General features: G+C 46.3%; 1 protein-coding gene across 1 annotated transcript in view; it reads left to right on the top strand.

Moving 5' to 3' along the window:
- Nucleotides 1–23,075, top strand: part of CAPN6 (calpain 6) — a 50,699-nt gene extending 27,624 nt beyond the window's left edge. The window contains exons 4-14 of the mRNA XM_057370119.1: nucleotides 1,378–1,509; nucleotides 1,950–2,158; nucleotides 2,515–2,707; nucleotides 6,504–6,697; nucleotides 8,329–8,406; nucleotides 9,500–9,695; nucleotides 12,977–13,099; nucleotides 15,029–15,231; nucleotides 15,875–15,996; nucleotides 19,985–20,121; nucleotides 21,009–23,075. Coding sequence (XP_057226102.1) covers nucleotides 1,378–1,509; nucleotides 1,950–2,158; nucleotides 2,515–2,707; nucleotides 6,504–6,697; nucleotides 8,329–8,406; nucleotides 9,500–9,695; nucleotides 12,977–13,099; nucleotides 15,029–15,231; nucleotides 15,875–15,996; nucleotides 19,985–20,121; nucleotides 21,009–21,191 — 1,770 coding nt within the window. The 3' untranslated portion in view covers nucleotides 21,192–23,075. The remainder of the gene's footprint in view (nucleotides 1–1,377; nucleotides 1,510–1,949; nucleotides 2,159–2,514; nucleotides 2,708–6,503; nucleotides 6,698–8,328; nucleotides 8,407–9,499; nucleotides 9,696–12,976; nucleotides 13,100–15,028; nucleotides 15,232–15,874; nucleotides 15,997–19,984; nucleotides 20,122–21,008) is intronic.
- Nucleotides 23,076–23,603: the final 528 nt, after the last annotated feature.

Here is a 23,603-nt window from a genome sequence, read left to right as displayed (position 1 = left end):
GGTGGATTTACATAATATGAAGTGTCAGCGTGAAGGTTCTGCTGCCATTCCATATCAGAGTATCCAGGGAGGCTGAATCAATCTGTGCCTGRTGCTGATGAGCATCTTGGACATGGTCAGTTTTCCTTGTAGGCACCATTTTGTTCAGATTTCATTRAAGTCTCTTAATAAGCTTTGAATTTGCTCTAAGTGGAGACACAAGTGAGAACTCCTGACAGAAGAGCAGTGTCATGTAATGATCAGTTGCTTGTTTCCCAAAAGCCATTTAAAATGCCAAGAGTTATTTAATGAGAAAAGTCTCGTGCCAAAACCATAATTTTCTTAAGGAAAATGGCTGCTACTCCATGACTTCCATGCTGTGAGCTGAYTCCAGGTGCTGTTGGCTAAACCAGCCCAGGAAAACCATCCCTCAAATGGTTCTTTTTTTTCTGGAAACGAGTTCATCTGGCACTGATTAGTCAGAGTCACATCAGTGGTCTGTAGCCAGGCTTGGGTTGCAGTCCTACTGTTTTGGGATCATCATCTTCAGTTTCCAAAGGCAGAGCAAAGCCATAGGTGAGGAGCACAGCTCCTTCCTCTGCTGCTGATGGCAAACAGGATAGACTGCAAATCTATCCTGAATAGAAATCCGGGGTCTCCTGCCATTTTGAGTTCCTTATTCTGCATTTCTAATGCTTGGACATAGGATTATTTCCAGGGTGTTGAAATTAAACTGTGAAATAGCAGGATTTCCTACCACAGCCTGCTCTGCCACCCTCTCAGCCAGTCAGGAAGAGCAGTGACTGGCAGGAGAGGGTCGTGGGTTGAAACCAGCAGATTCCACACCAGTTAGGGATCATCCCATCACCTGTTTGCTGCAGTGTTTGTGGAAGGCTCCCTCTCCATCCAGCAGAACACCTCTGMTRAGGATTTCTTKGGAACAAACACATCCSTGCTGCAAAATACAGCCCTGTGGCWTTCCCATGGTCCAGGGTACTGAGAGTGCTCCCTGTAATGCCAGGGAGGAGCAGGGAGACATCCCAGGAAGATCCAGCCATAATCTGGTGGGAATCTGCATGTAAATAGAGATGGAAAGAGGAAAGGAGGAACAAATCATTCTAACAGGAGCCAGGTAAATGAGAATTACCAGACCCAGAGAGTGGAAGGTGTCCTTCACAAGGAGGTGTTCTGTTCCTCCTGTGGTGCTGTGGGATTGAGGGTCTTTGCAGTAGCTCAGGCTGTCAGTGAAGGATAATTTCCAAGGCAATGGCAATGGAGAAAGGAGAAGCTCAGAGCTCGGGTGTCAGCAGCATCAATTCCTGCTGCCTCTCTTTACTGGAAGGATGCTGTGACCTTTTCTGGAGTGGAGTCTCTAGTAATCTCTGGTTTCTTTGCCAGGACCTCTGTGAAGAGCCTCACCTGCTTGTGGATGGAATAAGCTCCCACGACTTCCACCAGGGCAAGCTGGGGAACTGCTGGTTTGTGGCTGCSTGCTCCTGCCTGGCTCTGAGGAAGAGCCTCTGGCAGCAGGTGGGTGATGGCTGGGGGTGGTGTATGAAATAGAGCCAATAAACCAAGCTAACCTTGCTTACTTCCCTGCCTACTGTGCTTTTCTCTCTAGGACTCTTAAGTTGTGAATTTTGATGGGTTCAAATGTTCCCTTTTTTTAACAGTTTATTTTTCATGTTATGAGACCTTCTCACTCCATACAGAGCCCCGAAGAACAGACATAACAAAGCCAGTCAATGGAGGGAGTTCTTTTTATCTGTCTCTGCAGATCATTATGAGCTTTGCTTTCCTCAAAGGTTGTTTGAAGTGGTACTGTATTTCATTTTGTACCAAATTCACCCTCTTGTTTCACTGCTTCACCGGAGCTGAATGTCAGCACAGCCCACGTTCCGGGGCAGTCTGGCCTGGGAATAAACCTCAGCACAGGGCACTTCTGAGCTTCCCCTTCTGTGGTTTCTYAGGTGATTCCAGACTCCAACGAGCAGGAATGGGACTCCAAGAGCCCCGGGAACTACGCTGGGATTTTCCGTTTCCGTTTCTGGCGCTTYGGAGAATGGACAGAGGTGGTGGTTGATGATCTGCTGCCAACACAGAATGGGGAGCTGATCTACTGCCGTTCCAACGTGARGAATGAATTCTGGAGTGCACTGCTGGAGAAAGCTTATGCTAAGTATGAGCTGTTCATTGTCCTTGTAGTCCTCAGTGTTGTCCCTTCCTCTCTTTGTTTTGTCTTTCAGTTCTATTAGACTTAGGTTTTAGGTTTGCTGCTAGTAAATAACTTTAAAAAAGACTGAAAACTCCTTATTTAATCTCTGTTAAGCATGTAAATAATAAAGGAGTGCAGTACAGTCTCCTTCAGCAGTTCAAATCCTTAAGGATCCTAGAAACCAGGAAAGATTTGTCTGCAATCTGCTGGGTTTTTTTGTTCTATTCTGTTTTTCCCTTGGTGAGACACAGACATTCAAGCCAAATAAGAGCACTTGTTCCAGCCCCTTGTAAACTGAGAACATTCTGTGTTGCCTCCAGGCTGGCTGGATCCTACCAGGCCCTGGATGGAGGCTGTGCTGCAGAAGCCCTGGTGGATTTCACTGGAGCAGTGGCAGAATCCATTAATTTGGCAGAGGGCAAATATGGTGAGGTTATTTCTGAGCAGATGAAGCTGTTTGAAGACTTGATGAAAGTGCATAAAAGAGGAGGGTTCATCAGCTGCTCCATTTCGGTGAGTACAGAGAGATGGRTTTTGAGGGTTCATTTCAATGAAAATAATCTGGAATAATACCATTAGTAGGATATTGAGTATATCCTTCATTTACATGTTTGGGAAAGCTTTTTGTGGAGAAATCTAGCAAGTGTTGCCAGCCAGTACAGCTCCAGGAGTACTAAATGCAATCACAACTGCTCACAAGTGCTGGCATTTCACTGTGGGTCTGAAACGCTGCTCTTTCTGAATGGTCACAGTGAATCAACCAGAGGTAAATCCACCCTAATTTACAGAGCAGATGGCAGCACTCAGTTGCTTTTTTTCTCAGAGAAATCTATTTAGAGAAAGCAATTCTGGCACTGAGCTGCTGAGTTCTTTGTGACTTTGGCTGTGCCAGTGCAGTCAGTGCAATGCAGGAGCTGAGCTGAAAGGCTGAGCTCTCCTGGTTGTTCAGGAGATGCTGTTTGATAATCATCTCCCCACCTGAATTAACCTGCAAACCCTGCCCGTGCAGGCTCATGTGGGGCTGGTGACTGGGTGCCCACACGAGGAGATCATGGCCCTGAAGTTCCCACAGTCAGTAGAGAGAGGATGGCTCCTGAGGAAGCTTTCTCTCTCTTTGTTCACTCAAGGTGCTAGAAGGTGATGAGTAACAGCTCCCAAAGGATGCTCTGTGCTTCACAAACCACCTGTGGCACAGCCCCTCTCTGTGGGAGACAAACCAGTGACACACTGGGCTGAGCCCCCCTTCTCTATGAGTCTGCAGTGTCAGGCATAACTGGGTAATGCTGAAATTCTCACCTTGTCCAAAGCTCTTATCACATGTGAAGGGCTAACAAACTGCCCTGGCACCTGAATGATTCCTAAAAGCTTGCTTTAAAATGATTTTTTTAGATAATTTATCATTAACCATTAATCTAGCAGTCCACAGAAAAGGGATCATTTTCTAGGTGCTGCAGGGTTGGCATCTCAGTGCACTTCAGCATCTTCCTCCCATGGACCCTGCTTTAGTTTAGGATCTTAGCTGAGGATAATCTAATGTGGACTTTGTTAAAYCAATTAAACACTTTGCTTTAACGTCCACATCTGTGAAACAAAGATGATTCATTCAGAAATTCTTAGGAGTATTGAGAGAGTTGGGGAATTGTGAAGAACAACAGAAAATGAGCCGTGTTTGGAAGTCCCTGAGAACCTTATCTGCAGAACATTACCTGTCCTGCATCAGGGCCTTTGTACCAATGAGGAGCACCTGGTACCTTCTGGGACACAAACTTTACCCTGAGAACTCACCTGGCATAGGGCAGGAATCCTGAACTGTCCTTATAAGCAACATCAGGAAACAGCTCAGAAACAAAACCTTTCTTCATAAGGTCAGAATTTTTATTTGAAAGAATTCCATCTGATCTGCTCAGACCAGGCAGGCAGAGCAGACTCCCTGGTGTGAATTGTTACCGTAAATATTGATTCTGGAATGATAGGTTGCTCCCAAATGCTAAGGCAGTTCTGTTTCTTAACATGGATCTGGTGAGGSTATCCCCTCAGTACAGGGAGTCTGTATTTTAAAAAGCAATTAATTAGGCACTTAWAATGCTTTCACTGACTCCTGGTGTTATATTTCTGCCTGCCAAATTAAACACAAATGCTTCTAAACATAGAAGAGGCCATTCCTAAGTTTGTCTAATTTGTCACTTTTTGATGTATTATACACACAGTGGAGCCAGCTAGGCGTAGAATATTTAATACTCAAGTGGTTTCATTGCTGCCTTACAAGCATGTCATCATTTTCCTTGGATTACAGAATGGCCCTGAGCATCACATTTGGAAATGTGAACAGACAGGAGATGTTTAAGTATCTCATTGGAATAAATAAATAAATAAATAAATAAATAAATAAATAAATAAATAAATCTCTTCAGAATGAGGTGGGAAAGGCCAGCAGTGAGAAAAGCCCGGGGGATGAGAAAGGCAGCAGGAGAAGTTACAGACTCCCTCTGCTGTCAAGGACTCCTTGTTTGCATTTAGTTGTGAAAAATGTGAAAGTGTGACACCGAGGAAGCGCAGAGCCAGTGGCAATGTCAGCTGGGCTGGGTGTGACACTGGGGCTGATTCTTTGGGAGCTCTTGTCGGCGAGAGGCACAGAGGGCTTGGTGAGACTCTCACAGTTGCCAGACCATCTGTCAGCTCCAATTTGATAGAAATTTCTCTTTCCCCCCTTTTTAAATGTGATTTCTTACCTTTGGGGACTGAGCACTGTAATATCAGTGCAGCATTTGCCTTAGGAGAAGGACCTTGTCTGTTTAGGGCAGTTAAATTTTGAAATGGGTGAACATATCCGATAAAGTACTATGTGCATTTCATAGCTGATAAGTCCTTATTTATGTTTAAATATTCATATACTAATGTATTAATGTATAATGATAAATAATATATTTTTATATAAATATTTGCTTTAGTAACACCCAGAGTCCATACCTCTTGTGCTCTCCACCACAGCCAAGGTTTGATAGAGGATTAATTATGTTATTACAAGTTTACACCCTAGGATCTGCTCTGAGTTAAATCTTCCTTCCCTGGTATCCCAGGGAGTGTCTCCAGGCCCTGTGGCTGGTAGCCCATTATAGATGAGAGAGATTCTGGGATGCCCTGGCTGGATTCAGGGAGGGTGTGGAGAACCTGGATCCAGGACTATTTGGATCATTCCCGGCTCAGCAGAAGGGTTTACAGCTCTGGCACAACGTTACTTTCTCTGTGTCCTGCCTGGTCTGTGTTGCTCAGAGGCAGCACTGTAAAGAGCCAGTCCTTCAAAACAACTCCAGCATCTTTGTGTGATATTGYTTTGCTGGGTTTAGATCAGGARATTTGGATGCATTAAATGAAATTGYGCTTTTTCAGAGCTTGACAACTTCTGTGTGTTCTTAGATCAGCATCTCATCAGGCCTAGGTTATCCAACAGGACAGTTCAGGGTTAGTTTAGGGACAGTTTAGATTAGCTTAGGAACAGTTTAGGATTGGTTTAGGGTCAGTTTAGGATTAGTTTAAGGACAGTTTAGGATTGTTTTAGGGACCGTTTAGGGTTAGTTTAGGGTTAGTTTAGGGTTAGTTTAAGGACCATTTAGGATTGGTTTAGGGACCGTTTCAGGTTAGTTTAGGGACAGTTTAGGGACAGTCTGATCACTACTGGAAACTGAGATTCTTTCATGGAGCTTATGATGAGCAAACCCAGTTCCTAAAACACCCTACAGAGCTTGCCTTTGCCACATGAGAGAGCCCTACCAGCAGTGAGTGAGGTACAGGACAGGCTTCACAAATGGCTTGGAAGTTTTTTAACCTGTGCCTGTGCTTTTCTTTTTTTACCATTGCCAGTAGTTCTTCCTGGCTATCAAATTCACCTCAAYACAGGAACACCCAATGGACTCACCATCTAAATTCATGAGTGTCCAGGTGAGGACATCTGCAGACAGTCCAAGTACAGCCATCAGTATCCACAAGAGCCATTTTGCAATAAGGACAACATTTTGRAAGGGCTGATAAAGATTTTCCCTCAGCCCTGTCTCTAATTGTGAGGCCAGGAGCCAACAGACTGGCTGCAGCAAGCAGGATTCCCCTGTGCTCTGGAATTTTCTGGCACTACCCTGCCAACACCAGACTGGCGAGCCCCCAGTTTTGATTCCCAGTGCTGTTACTTTCCTGCAAAGTCAAATCCCTTGGGAAGGGAATGACAAACAAACCTTCCTCATCTTTCTTGAACTTGGAGCTGTCAGGTTGCCCAGGGATGTGAGTTCTTTTGGTTTAACTGTCATTCTCTGTGCCCAAGGAGTCCCCTGGGCGCCCCAGTGAAGCAGAGACAGAGATGGGGCTCATTGTGGGCCATGCCTACTCGGTGACTGCCATCCAGAAACTGCGCCTGGGCGAGAGGCTCATCTTCTCTTTCAAGGCAGAAAAGCTGTTCATGGTCAGGCTGAGGAATCCCTGGGGCAAAAAGGAATGGCACGGTGCTTGGAGTGACAGGTAAGGGCTGCAAACCCAGTGCAAAGGGGTGGAACTGTGCTGGGGCCGCTGGACATCTGGGATAAACACTGCTGAGACACATCTCTCTGGGATGGCTGGAGCTCTGTGCCCCTCTGCCCATTTTCCTTGAGAAAATGAGTAATCCTGGAGGAACTGATGGCTCCCTTCATTTACTGTTCACATCATTCTTCTGTCCCACTGGGACATTGGCAGATAATTATCCTACAATTAGGGAGATGAGTTAAGAACATGAGGCACATTCCCAGCTTCACCACTGAGTGTGTCTGTGACTCAGTTTCTCATCTGTCATTTCAGCTGCTGGGGATGGTAAAAGTCTCTTAGATAATTTAAGTGACTGGTGAAAAATGCTGCAAAAGTGCCATATTTGTGATTTCTTTCTAATTTCTTTCTAATTTCTTTCTAATTTTTTTTCTAATGAATTTTCATGTGGGCCATGGGCTTAGCAGGCACCTCCACAGCAACAGAAATGATTTCTGAAGGGGGAGTCTTCCATGAGCAGTGATTTATAAGTGAAAAGCATATGACAGTTCAGCACCGGGCTCACCAGCCAGTATTTAGTAYTTGACAATGCAGTGTTCTCAACAGCAGCATATTACTTTCTTATAATCCATGCTTTAGCTAGCAAAAATCTACTTTCAGAGAGATTGGTCTGGGTGAAATGCAAAGAATGCACAAAAGAGCTACTGTGTCTGGTTGAAGTGAAGCCCTTGGGGTTCTGCCCTTGCCCATGTCTGGCACAGCTGCCACTCACTCCAGCACMGAGCACTCTGACCGTGGCCTGTGGCTTTTGGACTAACAGAATTAAATTGACAATTTCCAAATAGGTTAGGAAAATGTCTGTTAGGGCCAGCAGCCTCCCTTCTCTCCTGCCAGCCACCTTCAGCTTTAGCCTCCAAGTGCTTCTGGAGAGGCAGTGAGGAGTTGTGCCTCTGTTTATGTGGTGTAACCCATCAGGGAAGGGSTCTGTTGTAGGGTTTCAGCATGAGGCTGCAGGAATTTGGGGTCTGTGCCCCCCTGCAGGTGCCTGCAGGGGCTGTGCACTGAAATGTTCCTCTGGAAACTGGACACTGTGCTCAGGCTCCAGCACTTCCTTCCAAAGGCTCCCTGGGGACATCTCAGACCTCAGGCCATTTTATTAAGGTGATTAAAAGACAAAGAGAATATTCTGGTCTAAGTGAAGCTTTCAATAATCTCCCGAGGAGGAAAACMAGGTTTCATTTAAGGGCCTTCAGGGAATGGAGTCGATCTCCAGTGACCTTGGAAACCAGCTGTTTAAGTGTTTAAGAGTCCTAATGGAGAGCATGACAAAGGAAATCAATAAGGTTCTGCTSTAGTTGTGCCAATTTCCTATTCATCTCTTCCTTTTTTAGTGGCTTTCAAATCAATTAATGTTTTAAAACTCCTCCTGCAAGCCTCACACTTCCATTAATATAATCTACCCTTTCAGTACTCTGGTACTCCTTTTTGAAACAAGGGACCATGAGAGATTTTTACCATGAGAGATTTTCATTTCCAATATTTTATTCCAGGTGAGAGATTTTAATTTATGTTATTAATCATCTTCATTGTTCTTTTTTCTATTATTTTTTTTTTTAATTATTTCCTTTTAGTTCTGAAGAGTGGAAGAAAGTCAGCGATTCTGAGCGCAAGAACTTGGGGCTCACTGTTGAGAACGATGGAGAGTTCTGGTGAGTGGGAGTGAAGGGTKTGGAGACACTGGCTACACTGAGTAGCTGTCGTTAATCTGCCATTTAACARCTCCAAAAACAGCCTCCCCAGATGGATGAAGTTATCCCAAGGTCTGTTTCTTTCAAACTCCAATGGTTGACAGGGAAGAATAATAAAAATGGATTTTAAACTAGTAGAACCAAATTAGTAGCTCTCAAAATCTATTATCTATATTTAGGACAATCTCTCAGGAACCAAGACAACATGTGCTGGCTTAGATGACACAATGCCCAATGTTGAACACATTGACAGTCCTGTGTACTGATTATTCTGTCTATCTGTAGGTCCAAAATAGAGTTGCAGCCAGGGAATTTTGATATTTTTTGGTGTTTTCCAGCATGGGAATGAGAAGTGTACATTCTCTACAGAGTCTCTAGACCTCTGTTAATTTTGGCTTTGCTGAAAGCTGAGACCCTTAGTCTAGCAGGTCCTTCAATGGATGATCAATATTGCATCAAGTGAGCTGGCAGGGCTCAGTAGGAAACGAATTCTGTTGGCTTTGTCAGGACTGGCAGCTCAGGGTTTGCTTCTGGGCCATTAATAAGCCACGCCACGATGATCATTCCAAAATCCAAGCTGTTTTCCAGTTGCTCTGCAGTCCAGCCTTSCTTTAGCAGGCACAGGTGAGATGGGGTTCAATAAAAGCTCTGCCCWGAGAACAGAGGTTTGAGCTGTGCTCAGGGACAGGTGTGACAACAAGGACTGTACTAATGAGATCATACTCTAACTGCAGGGAATCTCTTTTGGCTTTGTGAAATCTGTTATCAAATCCAGCCTGGTAGATTAAACCAGTCCTTTAGGCTTAGAGATGCAACAGAACGGATCCAGGGCTGACCAAACTGAGTGACACTGCTCTAAACTAAGCCTTGAGACTGTGTGGTTGTGGCTTCATAAGTATTTCCACRTGGAGAGCTTTCCAGTGAATCAGTTTGTCCCCTGGACAGCTGAGCAATGCCTCCTCTTCCAATTACTGGCAGATTTTGTGTGTTATTTTGGCTCTTTGCGTGAGTTGCACTGTTTATTTCTAACCAAACCATTACTTCCACGGAACAGGATGACATTTGAGGACTGGTGTAAGAATTTCACAGATGTGGACATCTGCCGGACTGTGAACACCTCCTACTTCAGCATCCACAAGACCTGGGAGAAGAAAATGATGTATGGGGCTTGGGCAAAGCATTCAGAGCCCCTGCTGAACCGCTCTGGGGGCTGCTTTGATAACAAAGAGACCTTCCTTCAGAACCCCCAGGTGGGAACCCCTGAGTTTTGTGWGGTATTTTGTGTTTGTGAGGTGTTTTATAACWGACAGACCTTCCYTCAGAACCCCCAGGTGGGAATGCCCATATTTTGTGAGGTATTTTGTGTTTGTGAGATATTTGATAACAGAGACCTTCCTTTAGAGCCCCCAGGTGGGAACCCCTGTATTTTGTGAGCTGTTGAAGTGCATCCATTTTAGCTGAGGCTCCTGGAATATCCACCCTGTTTAGGAGCTGGCAGTGACTACTTGACAAAAATCTCATTGCCCTGGGGCTGTGCTGTTTACTGCCTGTTTCAGTGATTTTGGTGCAATTTCTCAGAAGGGTTGAGATATTTATTTTGGACTGATTATGTTTGGGGCTGGTGAATCACAAAAATTATAGAATTACTGACATCCTGCCTGGACTTCTTTCAGTTTCCCAGTCATAGAAAGACAACAAGTCTGATTTTCTAATGGCAGAACTCACTTAACACCCTTGAACAGCCTGAGGATTCGACTCACTGTATTTAATTAGGATCCCTTGACATCAGTCTGAGATTCTGGAAGTAACCTGGTCTCTTCCCCAAGCAAAGCTTCTCATCAGCATTACAGAATTTTCCTTGTYTCATCCCATCTGGTCATGTCAAGCTATGCAGTTTATCTGTCCTTCCATTCCTCCTCCCTTTCCCACCTTCCTACCCTTCTCCATGGGGTGTGTTTTCAGCCCAGCACATGCAAATTCAGGAATAAAACTTCCATTACTCTCAGTGGGRTCTGGGCATCTGGGCACTTACTGTTACTGTTAGTTAYTASTTTGAAAATTGACMTTTTTGTCCAGATCAATGAAAGATRGGTTTGGATCTGCTTCTCTGCACTTGCAGGGGAGGTTTCTGCCTGCACCCTCTGTTTTCAGAGCAGGCTGCTGGAGCAGATCAGATCTCAGACTCCCAGCTCATCCTGCAGTTCTGCACAGCTCTGTCTTCTGTCAGTGCCTCATTTCCAGAGGGTGATTTCATTCAGGTATTCCCCTGGAGGATCCTGGGTGTATTCCAAGTGCTTGTCTGCTCTCATTTGTAGATGTTCAGCTGTCACAGAGACCCAAACACGCACGTTCCAGCTGAGTGCAGTGCCTGATATGATGGAAGGCTCTGGACTCCAGTGTTATCTCTGGGCCAGCTGATTAAAAGCTGATTAAAAGGCTCTTAGCAGCAGTGCTGAACMCATTTATGTTATCTTAGGGCCATTACAGATYGCTGTGGCMCACCCCACCATAACCTAGAGATAATGTCTGTCTGTTCTCTCAGCACCAAGGCCTCCTGTGAGGTTCATCTGTGCAGAYAGGGGTTGTGACACTTCCAGTCCCTTGTGATAAGGCAATTTAAGCCAAGTGTGTGTATTCTGCTCATTACCCATTAGGATATCTGAAGTGTCATCAGAAGAAGGTCACAGTGGCAGAGCTCTCACCAGGCCAGGAGAGCTCTCTTGTTCCACTTGTTCCMCTCCCACCCCTCCATTTGCCCTGGGACACTCTGGGCTGCCCAAGGGGGTAACCCTGTGTGTGGTTCAGCAGGGACAAGGGTTAAAATGTGCCTTACTGGGTGCTGCTGTGTGCTTATAGCTCACTTTTTAGATTCTCTCTGCACAGGCTCTCCCCACCCCCTGGGACTCTCCCAGGGCCCTGTGCTTTCTCTGCTGCAATAGGTGATGCCAAACACAGATAAAAAATTGGGATGGACCTTGTTCAGCAGAGCATTGGGATGTGGATGGTTCTGTACCCAAGGCAATCTCAATATCCAMCTCACAGCAAAGCTCCATAATTTACTTTTTAGCAGCAGTTGGAGAAGGAAGGAGGGAATTGAACCAATAARGATATTCCTCTCCATGCTACCAGGGAATTTCAGCTCAAATCAGAACATGTGGTGCACATGGTACCCAGCTGTGCACTGCTGCAGATTTATGTTTCTATTTTCTTCACATTTCAATGTCTTGGAGAATGGAAGAGTGCAGCATCTGTCTAAACTTGGTGTAAGTAATGTCCTCTTCCCTCCACAACTCAAATTTGCCCTCTGCATGAATAAAGCAAAATTTAAAGGAGTCTCTAATAATAAACAAATTAATTTAATTCCTTGTCATATAAAGAAGCACCTGTCTGATATTTTTTTGTTCATACTTACTTCTGAACTGGTCTGGTAATGATACTTAATAACGTAACTCTGCAAGTGTGACCTAGTGGGTTGAAAACTGCTGCCRAAACTTAAGATAAATTCCTTTGATTTGTGACCTTTAGGTCCTTCAAGTCCTTTAAGACCTTTGATTGGTCTTAAACCCAAGTTGATTCAAATTTACTATAAACAGTTTGGATAAAATATTTGCAAGTTGAAGGTGCAGGAATCCTTCTTAGCCATTTTTACTGGATATTCAGGAAAACTGAGAAGTCCAAAATTAGCRTTTTGTCATTCTCACATTAAATGGAATTGCAGGTGCAAAACAAAGCGTACCCACAAAGTGCATTTTTAACCAAGATTTGAAAGATTCCTTGATTTGCAGGCCCTATATAAAGATGTTTGAAATTTACAGGCAATGTTTAGTTAAAAGAAGAAACAAAATTATCTAAGACCCCATCTGGAGTCTGTTAGTTTAAGTTTTTAATCTCCCTCCTGATTTGTAGCTGACTACAACTTAATTTTTAGTCTTTTGCATTCAAATGAGGTCTCTGCTGACTCCAGCTACTTTGTAGCTTCATCCCTTTGTCCTTTTTGTGAATTTTTAAAAATCAGAAAATCACAGAAKGGTTTGGGTTGGAAGGCACATTAAAGCTCATCCCATCCCACCCTCTGCCATGGCAGGGACACCTCCCACTGTCCCAGGCTGCTCCCAGCCCCAATGTCCAGCCTGGCCTTGGACACTGCCAGGGATCCAGGGGCAGCCACAGCTTCTCTGGGCACCCTGTGCCAGGGCCTSCCCACCCTCCCAGGGAASARTTTCTTTCTAACATYCAATCTAAACCTACATTTCTTCATCTTAAGCCCATTCCCCTGTGTCCTATCACTAAGATTACCATTTTGACCYATACCTTTTATTCACCTGATACTTTTGGCTTAAAATTCCTTATTATCAGGATGAATTTCCCAGCAGTGAATTGCTGGGACTGTCTGTTACATGGAGAACTTTCCTTTCTCCCCCAATGTATTACCATTTGCCTCCTTGGTATGCACATATTTCCTTGGTGATGGTTTTATCCTCACAGTCCTGAGGCAATTCTAACAGSTCTTCTCTTTTCTCTCTCCTCCCAGTACATCTTTGATGTTAAGAAGGCTGAGGATGAAGTGCTGGTCTCGTTACAGCAGGAGGATCGYCGCAAGTACAAGAAGGAAGGGAAAGGAGACAACATCACAATTGGCTTTGAAATACTCAAGGTAGGCAGCCAGCTGCACTCCTGGTGCAGTTTGCTCAGTTTTTTTTTACTCCTGCTTCACCCTGACAGTGAAATCTCTGGCAGAGAGAGTCAGAGCTGTCCTGGGGTTTGGCTCTGTGCTCAGCACAAGCTTTCTGTGGGCACTGCATTCCATCACCAGAGCTCACATCACACATGCCACGGGAACTAAACTGAATTTAGTTCAATTCAAACTGATCTGAATCAATTTCATTTATTCAAAGTAAATAATTTTCCCCCTTGCAACARAATTTTAAGTGTTTTTCCTACCCTTAATCCTTCAGGAAAAAATAATACTAATGCTTGAAATATGGATGGATTTTTCTCTTTCTCACTGGAGGCTTCTSCCTCCGTTTCATCAGCAAATACAGCCAGGTGAATGAGGTTGAAAAGTCTGCAGTTTTTCTGTTGCCACTTAGGAAACAGAGTGTTTTCAAAATCTGGAGTAGTAAGTAGGAAATGAATTTATGGGAAAAGGARCTACAGGGATCCCAAAAGGTAATTTGATTGCACTCGCAGGGCAAATTGAGTAAAATGAAAACACCTGAACTCAAAGAAGGAGCTAAGCAAGTAAGCAGCTCTTTTTCTGCTTTTTCACTGAGRGCTGGGGTAATCCTGTCATCTGTTACTACAGCTACTGGAACTATATTAAGTCTATGGCCCTAGCCTAAAAAACAGTCAATTTTTTACAGTCAGTTAGAGCTGCTGACATCTGCATCACACCTATTCATTTGCCAGTCACCTGTTAACCACATACRTTGAAAAGTGTCATTACAGGAGGTGCATAATTTGCCTTGCCTTGCTCATGCCTGTAATTTAGAAAGGCTTAAAAAAGAAAATCACACCTTCATAAAAATATCAGCGCTCTATTTTTACTTCTGATCAATAATTTTTCTATTTTAGCCATATTCTAATGCACTAGGCTCATTAGCATGACTAAAAACCTTGGGAAGAGAACTGCCAGAAAAGAATGAAGGGCTGCCTTTGCCCCAAGAGCTGCTTAAGGAGTAGGTTTAGATTTTCACTGTGCTGTGGCAAATGCCAGTCCCCTGGAAAGGATATTCAGACCTAAGCACAGCTTCAAGGCTTAGAACAAAACATGAATGGTTTTTCTGTGGTYTTGTATTCGGTAAAGGGAAACCAAAATACAGCTGTGTGCATCTGGATTGAGAACCAGCTGTGAAAGGCCACAGTGTGGAGGCAGAGGCATCTCAGCCTTGGCTCAGCAGGTGCAGTCCTTGGGCTGTGTGTCCATCTCTGGAAGTTTTCTAAGCTCTGCAGTGGCATCACATCTCTTCAATGGGTTCCTGTCTTTGCCGGTCCCAAACTTTCACTGMCACTGATGTCTTAGGATTTTTAGCCTCTATATTTTCATGTATCTGTATTCTTGTACTTCTCTAGTGTACAGCACTAAAGCTGCTGTTCTCACATCTTTAGACAAAACAATTCCTCTCTGAGCTTGAATCCAAGGACAGTTCGCTGCCTCAGAGCCCCAAAATATGGAAACAACAGAGAATTGGGGGGAGCAAGCTTGGGGTGGTTGACATCATCACCTGAAGGTGGAATTGGAGAATTGAGGCCTGATATGTTAATAAGACAGAACTTATAAAAGGGGAAGATCTCATGACTCGGGGTCCATTTTGGGTGCAGCCTCAGGAGGARGCTTTGTCTCAATGTACCAGTAGGCCTGGATTAAATTTATCTGCTTTTATTCTCTTAACTTTATCTGGCCTCTGTTCCAGGTGAACCTTGTTTTAGGCATCAYCACAGCTTAAATGGTTGAAAAAAATATGAATTATTTTCCTTTATTGTACGTTGTGTTTCATGGCCCTGGAAAGCCGTGAGGTGCTTGGGGGGAGCCCAGCCTGTTYCCCTGCTCTCCCTGCCAGCAGTAATCCCTGTCCTGCTGCAGGTGGAGGACAACAGAAGGTACAGGCTGCACAAACTCACGGTGCAGGAGAGAACAGCCACATCTCCCTACTCCAACACCCGCAGCGTGTTCCTSAGGAGGAGCCTGCAGCGAGGCCGCTACGTCCTGGTCCCAACCACCTACATCCCGGGCATCCCTGCAAAATTCATCCTSAGGCTCTACACAGACGTGCCCTCGAAGCTCAGGTGGGTGGCACTGACAGCTGCAGGGGATCCTCCCCAGCCTGCAGCTCCCTGGAAGGGGCTGCCTGGTTGTCCTCAAACATTTCTGACTCACTGGTTCATGTGGCTCCAGAGCCGGGCCCTGGAGACATCAGGGGTCACCTCTCTGAATCTCCAGGTTTGTGCATGGTCAGGAAATATTTAGTTAGGGACCTCTTGGACAATTCATTTTGGGTCTTTTGGCTTTTTAATTAGGCTCTTATAGTACCCTCCAGTTCCAGGTCAGGACATTGAGTACTGATGCTGTGGTTACAGCTGGTGCTTGTTGTTTCTGTGACCTTCTTCTCTGAAACCAGTAGTTGATATCAGTGCCTTACAGAATCAGGCCATCTGAATTTTTTTTTCTTGATTTGATAGTATTATTCCATTATTTAAAGGTTTGGAGTTTTTTCACCAGTTTTGCTTCCATGCAAAAGATAAYACAAATTTGGTTTACTTTGCTTCCCTCTGTTTTTATTTCTTACATATCATTTCTGCACCGCAGAATTCAAAAAAGGCAGATGAGGAAGAACTACAAACCCCATGTTCTAAAAATGCCAGATTTCCACAACCATTGATTGTTCGTTTGACATTCTTTGCTTGGGTTCCTTTTTCCATGATTTTTCAGGGAGCTGAAGGCAGATAGACCTAAAATGACGTGCTGGAATCTTCTTTGTGGCTACCCACGCAGAGTCACCCAAATCAAAGTCCTTTCTGCAGAGGGTTTGCAGAAGCAAGACAGAGCAGGAGGTAAGTGGGAAGTGAGTCTGGAAGAAGGGAATTGGCTTTTCAGACCCCTGAAGATGTTTTGGGTTGATACGTAAACAGTCAGAAACTATCCAAGCAAGAAGAGGATTTTTGGGGTTTGTTTTTTCACCATGTTGYTCCAGTGGAAAGATCAGACGAATATGGGGATCTAAACCAGAAAATTATGTGTCATCTCCACRGATCCAGATGGGCAGGAGTGTTCCAGACCCTCCTGAGGAGCTAATTGTGGCAATTAGTAAGGTTCTTCAGTCCGGGTTATGTGTTTTCTAAATGGAAAACATCCAGGAGGCAGCTGAATGGCACAGACTCACAGTGTGTTACACTTACGTCACTAGAGCACTTCAGGGAGGAATTCATGATTTCCAAACAACCATTTTGAGCTGGGTAAAATAGAACAAGGGTTAAATGCTTCATTCATGACTGTGTATCTGTGTCAGAGGAAGTGTCATGAAGGACACTAAAATGGCTTTCTAGCAGCTGATGTTGAGTTAATTAGGAACCTTGCCCAGCTGTCATTTGCTTTTTCATTTTCTCCTACTCTCTGCTTGATTGTCTTCATTTTTCACAGCCAGTAGAGTGAAAAAAAAGATAGGGAGTGGAGTGGCTGATAGGGAGAAAGCAGCAGAGGAGCAAAGATACTGCTGTGAAGTTGGGTGAGGAAGCTGCAGAGGTCCTGGAACGGCTCTGTTTGCCCCAGGGGGCTCTTCCCTCTCTTCAGTCTCAGGTGTGGAGCTCAGCTGCATTGAGTTGTTGTGGCAGAGAGCGGTCAGACCTGCAGGACAGTTCATCTCCAGTCTCACAAGAGCTGGACATTCCTGCAGCACCTCAGCTTTCCAGCTGCCCCTTCCCTTCTGCTCAGTCTGTCACTGTCAGCTGTGTCCCACCCTGCCCAGCCACCTGCCTGCTTTGCCACTGTCATCCCTCAGCACAGAGARAAGACAAAGCCTGATAAGAAAGGAGGAGAGATAAAGGAGAGCTTCATTCTGGAGCTTCTGAGGACTGAGACTGGCATTACAAGTCTGGCATTGCAGAAATTAAGAGCAGCTTGAACAGAAATACTTTCTGTATCACTGGAGTTGAAGGATTTGAGGCTGGAGCGCATTGTTCACATAAGCCCATCACTGACATCTCAAAGTTGTACTTAGTACAAATTTCTGAGTAACTGCATAAACAAAGTTGGAAGAGAATGAGGATTGCATAGCTCAGTGCTGCTTGTTGTCAGAGCCCTGTTCCTGGCCAGAGGAAGTTTATTTAATCTTTATTTTAAATGTTTGTTGGAAAGCTCCTCCTTGGCACTGTCTTTGATCCATTGCACTGTCTGGACAATAGAATGTTGTCAGGAATAGTGGATGAATCTAACAGCCCAGAATCAGTCCTGGGCTCCTCGTGGGAGTGCCTCTCTGCAGGTTGGTGTGTTCTGAAGTGGATCCAGCTGTCTGTGAGCCCAGGACAGTGGCAGGTCTGCAGGATGACGAGGGACCCCTTTGTGCTTGGGGATTTTCTGTCTCCCATTCCCAAGCCTGTTTTTAAAATTGCTCTCACTAGTGTCTGTCATGCCTTTTTCCCGAGAGAGTTTCTCTCTGATAACAAATCACCTTTTGCACCTTTAAGTCTTCCTGATGAAATTCCATGTTGGATTTGCATATTTAATTATCTTTCACTGGTGATGTTCTAGGCTGAGTGTTGAGATCCKTGGTGTGTGGGAGCCCTGGAAGCAGAGAATCTTTGGTGGAAGCTGCCTTGGGAGCAGCCTGAGAAGCAGAAGGAAGGATAAGCAGAGACTCACCTGCAAGAGGCAGAACAACCTGCTGTGACTGCCAGGGCAGTGCTCGTGTCTCAGAACTCTGTCTGCTGCTTGTCCCGAGCCCTTTTCCAGCTGCTGAGGGTGTCAGAGCTCTCTGGGTGCTGGTAAGAGCAGCAGAGAGTAGGAATGCATCTGGGAACATTCCTTCAGGAATGTTTTCCAGAAAACCTTTTACTTTGGAAAAGTGCTGAAGGATCCAAAAACCAAGCCTTAGACTATTGATCACAGATTTCTTTAAGCCTTAGGAATGCCTTTACTGTTCAGGTGTTTCTGGCTTTTCCAGATTCACACTTTTTCCTCTGTCCTATTCTTTTATACACCTTTCCAAAGCAGCAGCACTGCCAGGACTGAGGTGAGGGAGCTGTTATGGGGTTCAGRGCTGGAGCCATTTGTGTGCCCCAGAGCTGAACCCAGCCCTGYTTSCACTGCCAGAGCCATTTCCTGAGTTTCAGCTCCAGTTTCATTCCCAGCTTATGGCCAATACCAGGACATTGTTTTCCCTTTGTCCTGTAAATAAACCAGGCTCAGAACTGGGCCATCCATAGCTGAGAACATCTGATCCCCGATGTTTTTTCTCCCGTTGTTTCCTTTTGTTCTGGAATTGGAGCCAGTTCTCCTAAAACAACTGACCCATCCAGCACTGCCATCGTGGGGTCSTGCAGTGCAGGAACATTTTGTGTCCCTCTTCTCCCTCCCTCTGTTTCTCTTGCTGAGAATTTGGATATTTCCTTCAAATATTATCTTTCCTTTTCCTTTCACTGAGTGAGTCTCCTCATTAATTGCTCCCTCATCCATCCAGCAGATGTGCCTGTCACCTCTTCAAGCGCTGTGTCCTTTCCCCACCCCTYCTTATGCCCTTTATCTCTTAATTACTGTTAATGATCGGATGTGGCTCTGCTCTCTGCTCTGGACAGAGCTGTTAACACCATTGGTTGGTGTTAACAGGCAAGACCCCGTTTCATTCAGATCCATTTTCCAAATTGCTTTGCAARGAGGGCAGCTTTTGCACCCCCGATCACACCGCACGGTGCCACCCCATGCCCGGAGCCGAATTCACCCGTTCAGTGACACGGAAGGCAATTGCCACTCAGAAAAGCCARTATCCTGCTACCTGCCATGGAACTGGGAGGGGTTGTCAGGGAAACGGGCCTGTGGCAGCTCTGGCCAGGTGTCACATATGGATATACACAGCATATGGAAAAATCTGGGTCTGTCTTATGTGTGAAAGTGGCTCTGCCTGGGCTGGATGCGGCTGTTATGTGGTTTATTTGTGTGAGGTGTTAGAACCTGAACTTGTAAATCAGGGACGTGTTTGAGGGAAATCAGCCTGGGTATGGATTTTTTAAAAACTAAAGCTGGCTTAAAATTATGCTGCTTTCTGGCTGTGGTGGCATTTTCAAATAGATGGTGAAAAAATGTGTGTTAGAAACTATCATGAGCAGGATTTACACTTACAGGTACTCAGTGGCTTTATTTAAAATCTGTGTCTAAGAAGTAGCAAGGTGTGGAAAAAATAGATGTGCTCTTTTTAACAACAGGAATGAACAGAGATAGGTATGTTGAAATAGGAAAAAAAGGTACTGCCTTTTTAATTAACTTTTAATTAAACAAAGTGGAATGGCCCATTCTATTTGAGTTTAAAAACATGTGTTTCTGAATTGGTTTTTACTCCTTACTGGAAAGAAAATAGAAACTTTAATAAGATATACACATGCTCAGTGTAAAACCAACAAAGATTTAATAAATGTTGAACAATTGCAGGGGATCATGCATGAGGGTTAGATGAGGTGCTAGGAAGAAATTTTTCCCTGTGATGCCCTGGCACAGGGTGGCATCACAGCTGTGGCTGTGGCTGCCCCTGGGTCCCTGGAAATGTCCAAGACCAGGCTGGACATTGGGGCTGGGAGCAGCCTGGGACAGTGGAAGATGTCCCTGCCCGTGGCAGGAGGTGGGATGGGATGAGATTTAAGGCCATTCCCACGCCAAACCATGTTGTTGCCATGATTCTGTGTTTTCACTGGCCCCGGAGCAGTGGCTGTGACGTGCTCTGGTGCCCTGCCCTGTGCTCAGCTGCTGGGCACAGGAGGGGATTGTCTCTGCTGGGGCTCTGGGCAGGTCTCAGTGCCCCTCTGTGTCCTCAGAGCTGTGCTGCTGCTTGTGTTCCAGGAGCAGATCCCTACGTGCTCATCAAGTGTGAGAAGCAAAGCAGGCACTCCCCGGTGCAGCACGGCACCACCAGCCCTGTCTTCAACACCCAGGTGATCTTCTACAGGAAGGACATCGACAGCCCTGTCACCATCCAGGTGAGACAGCACTCGGGGCAGCTGCTGAGGGCAGGGAGGGCAGCACAGCAGCAGCTCTGGGTGCCCTGGGCCAGCTTTTCCTTGRTGTGACTGATCACCAGGAGAGGAGTGAGAACCTCTGCTCCCCTTGCTGGGCTCTGCCTGGAGCTGTGCTGCTGCTTCTCCTCCACAAACACCCACCGATGGCACTTAGGGGTCAAAAAGCATATTTCATGCCACAGCATGTTTCATTCCAAGGCAGGTTTCATTTCAAGGTTTGGAAAGAATTTACACAATTCCCTTTTGCCCTGTGTGTTACCTGGTGAAACAGTGACAGAAAAAAGCCCAGTGTTGTGCAGAGTCAGTGTTTGAAACAAAACCAAAGCTGAGGTTAATATTAAAAAGTTTTTTACCCTGAACTCCAGTCCTGTGGGAACTAGAGCACACTGTTTACCTCAGCACTAGCTGGAGAAACAGAGCTTGGCAATGAGATGATGCAGGAAAACTTTGTCCTCACTCTGGGCTGTGGGCCAGGCTCTGACACTGCCAGAGGAGCTGAAGAGGTGCAGAGGTGAGCACAGGCAGGCAGAGCAGCACAAACAGGCCATGGAGGGAGGTTTTGATGAGCTCAAAAAGGTCATTTTTATTCCTCTCCTAGGCAGTCTGTGACCTAGAAAGCAAAAAGCTGCGTTTTCCTCCTTATTTGCATAGTCTATGTAAATGAGCATGCAAATCCAGGCTCTCCCTCGTTGCTCTCCAGACAATTAGCTAAATTTAGACGCACACCCTCCCCTCGCCGATTTTCCAGGGGGTTAGTGGTGGTGATCCCGGTCAAGCACAACCCTCCCCTGCGCAGTGTGACAGCAGCGCCGCCTCAGCCGGCTCTGTTTGTGTCCCCTCGTCCCCAGGTGTGGAGCAGCAGCCTCCTGAGTGACCAGTTCCTGGGGCAGGCRGTGCTGGCCGCCTCCCCCGCTGACCCCCGCGAGCAGCAGACGCTGCGGCTGCGGGCCAGGGGCGGCGGGGAAGCAGCCGAGGTGCCGGGTCGCATCACCGTCAAGGTTCTCTCCAGCGATGACCTCGCCGAGCTGTGAGCGCCGCAGCCCCGCGGAGCCAGACGGAGCTGTCACCTCCCGGCGGCGGCRGCGCTCGGCAGCGCGGGCTGCGCATCAGCATAATCGCTTTAAAGGGAGAAAAAGCCCTCCAACCCTCCGCGTTCGCATCGCTMATGGGCGGAGGGGTTTGGGGAGAGGGGAAAATGCATATTTATACATATCTGTGCTCGTGATGCCACACATGCAGTAGGAGAGGGGCCAAATGGGATGCTGGCAGATGAACTCGTTAAGGTGTGAGCATCTTCCCAGCAGCGTCATTGAGGATGCGGCTCCATCGGGCACCCAGCGGCAGCTTGGGGGAGTGGCGAGCACGAGGTGGATTCACATCGTTCAGTCCATCTTCACTGCCAGGCTGGGGTTGGGAGGGGGATTTTCTTTTTCCTCCACAGAAGATAGAATTATTTTAATGAATTTCACTACAGATCAGGTGTTTCTGTTCTTTGGTGAAAATGTCACTACTCAAGGAGTTCAGTCACAGCTCATGGCCTCAAGACCAGTCATGCCAGCACAATATTAAAATAGAGGGGCAGTGCCTCTTCGAACACCACAGCAAATAAGAACTTTGTCCACCTGAAGGCTCTCAGATTGACTTTCTGATTCTTCAGCTCAAGCTGATGTCTCACAGTTTGGTATCTCTGTYAAGGGCAGGAAGGGCACCTCACAGTCCAGTTGTGGCTTTGCTCTGAGCACAGATTCAGTAATGGAAACCTCCTTGCTTTGTTTCATCCACATAATGCTAAAAATGGAATAACAGCTCTCTCATTATGGTAGATGTACCACCAGCCTGAAAGAGGAGAAAACTAGCTCATGACAAGGGTGAGTTTGTAAAGTCASGCTGCTCTGCCCTGGCAGGTGTCAGGTCTCACTCTCAGGATTTTGCAGTCGTTTATTGCTGGCGTGGCTGATGTTTGATGAAGTTTCACATGGGTACCATGGAGGATGGGTGTTATTTCRCAGCAGGGTTCTGGTGCCAGTGCTTACCTTCCCCTGCAGCCCATGGCAGGGCTACCTCAGCAGCTATCTGGGCAGTGCACGAAGCTCTGTGCCAGACACTCAGAAATGGATTTTACCTAGCTGCAGACTCTGGTTGGTAAAGTGAAGACGAAGGACTTTTTTTTACAGCAAGGAAATTTGGATTTCTATATGCTTTGTACCATTTCAGCCACTCTGYGCAATTTTTATAATGTATGAAATGRCCCTCRATAGAGTTAATGTTTTCACAAGAGGTTTTGAAGTCTCCTCAGGGCTCCAAAAGGATCAGAGCTGTGGTAGGAAAATGCTTTCTCTGACACGCCAGGGATGGAATAGAAGGCTGTGAATGCTGCTGCAGTGCCATCAGCTTAGCTGCGTGTACCAAGTCCCTAAATCCAGCTCTTTTCACACAGCTTGGGCTCAGGCCATTTGGCACAGCAGAGCTTGTCAGAGGTGTGAACTAMACGCCCCACGGGCAAGTGACATTCTCTGTAAGCTCATGGCTTCCGGATTGTTTACCCTCAGAAATGTTTGTAAACTGAGATTTATTTTTTTAAAAAGCATAAAGTGTCTCGTACAGACTCAGAGCTTGGATGAGGGGGAGCTGCAAATGTCAGGGCTGCCCTAGGCCTGCACTGAGAGCTGTTTGCTTTGCTTTTCCTCACACCCTGTTCCATGGCATGGGAGCTGCTTCCTGCAGTGTTCCCTGTGGGCTGGGTGCCATTCCCAGGGGTTGGCTTGGCCAGCTGGCTGGCCTGGGTCAGTGTTTATCCTGGGAAAGGTTCCCCTCTCAGATGGCACCGGAGGTTTGTGCCTCCCTGCCCCACGATTTGGCTGAGAAAGCTCCCGATCCCGCTGAGGGCACAGAGCCATCTCAGCCCCAAGCTGGAGGGGAGGCATTGGCTCTTCCGTGGAGCCCCAGAGCCCTGACCCCATCSCAGCAGCACCACCCCATTTCAGCCKCTGTAAGGGCTGTCCTCAGCACAGCAGGGCAGGAGGAGCTGACCAGCACTTCTCGGGCAYGKRSAGCCTGGCAAAGGGGGAGGTGAGGGTGGGGAGCAYAGAGGTGGTGGTTTTTAGGCCTTGATAATTACAGCAACCACAAACATTCCCCATTTGTGCCCGTGGCACAGGAACAGGGGGCCCTTGAACACCACTGCTGGCCCTCAGCAACTGCCCATGCTGGGGCCAAGAAGGATGGCTGGAGCTCTGCATTTATGGCTTGTGGGAAGAATTTACTTTTCCCCTCAGGAGAAGCTGGTCCAGCTGGGAACACACCCAGCTCTGCTGGTTCACAGACACTTCTGTCCTCCCAGGTGAGCCCCAGCTGAAGCAAGGCACGAGCAGGCTGAGGGGAATTGTGCTGCTGCCTCTCCCTGCACAGAGCCCTGGGCAGAGGTGGTGCTGCTGCTCCTCACA

Source organism: Malurus melanocephalus, unplaced genomic scaffold (assembly GCF_030028575.1).
Source record: "Malurus melanocephalus ecotype Western Australia unplaced genomic scaffold, MMel_1.1 scaffold_120, whole genome shotgun sequence".
NCBI lineage: Eukaryota > Metazoa > Chordata > Aves > Passeriformes > Maluridae > Malurus > Malurus melanocephalus.
Note: the sequence above shows the minus strand (reverse complement) of the source record. Positions and strands in the feature narration are given on the sequence as shown.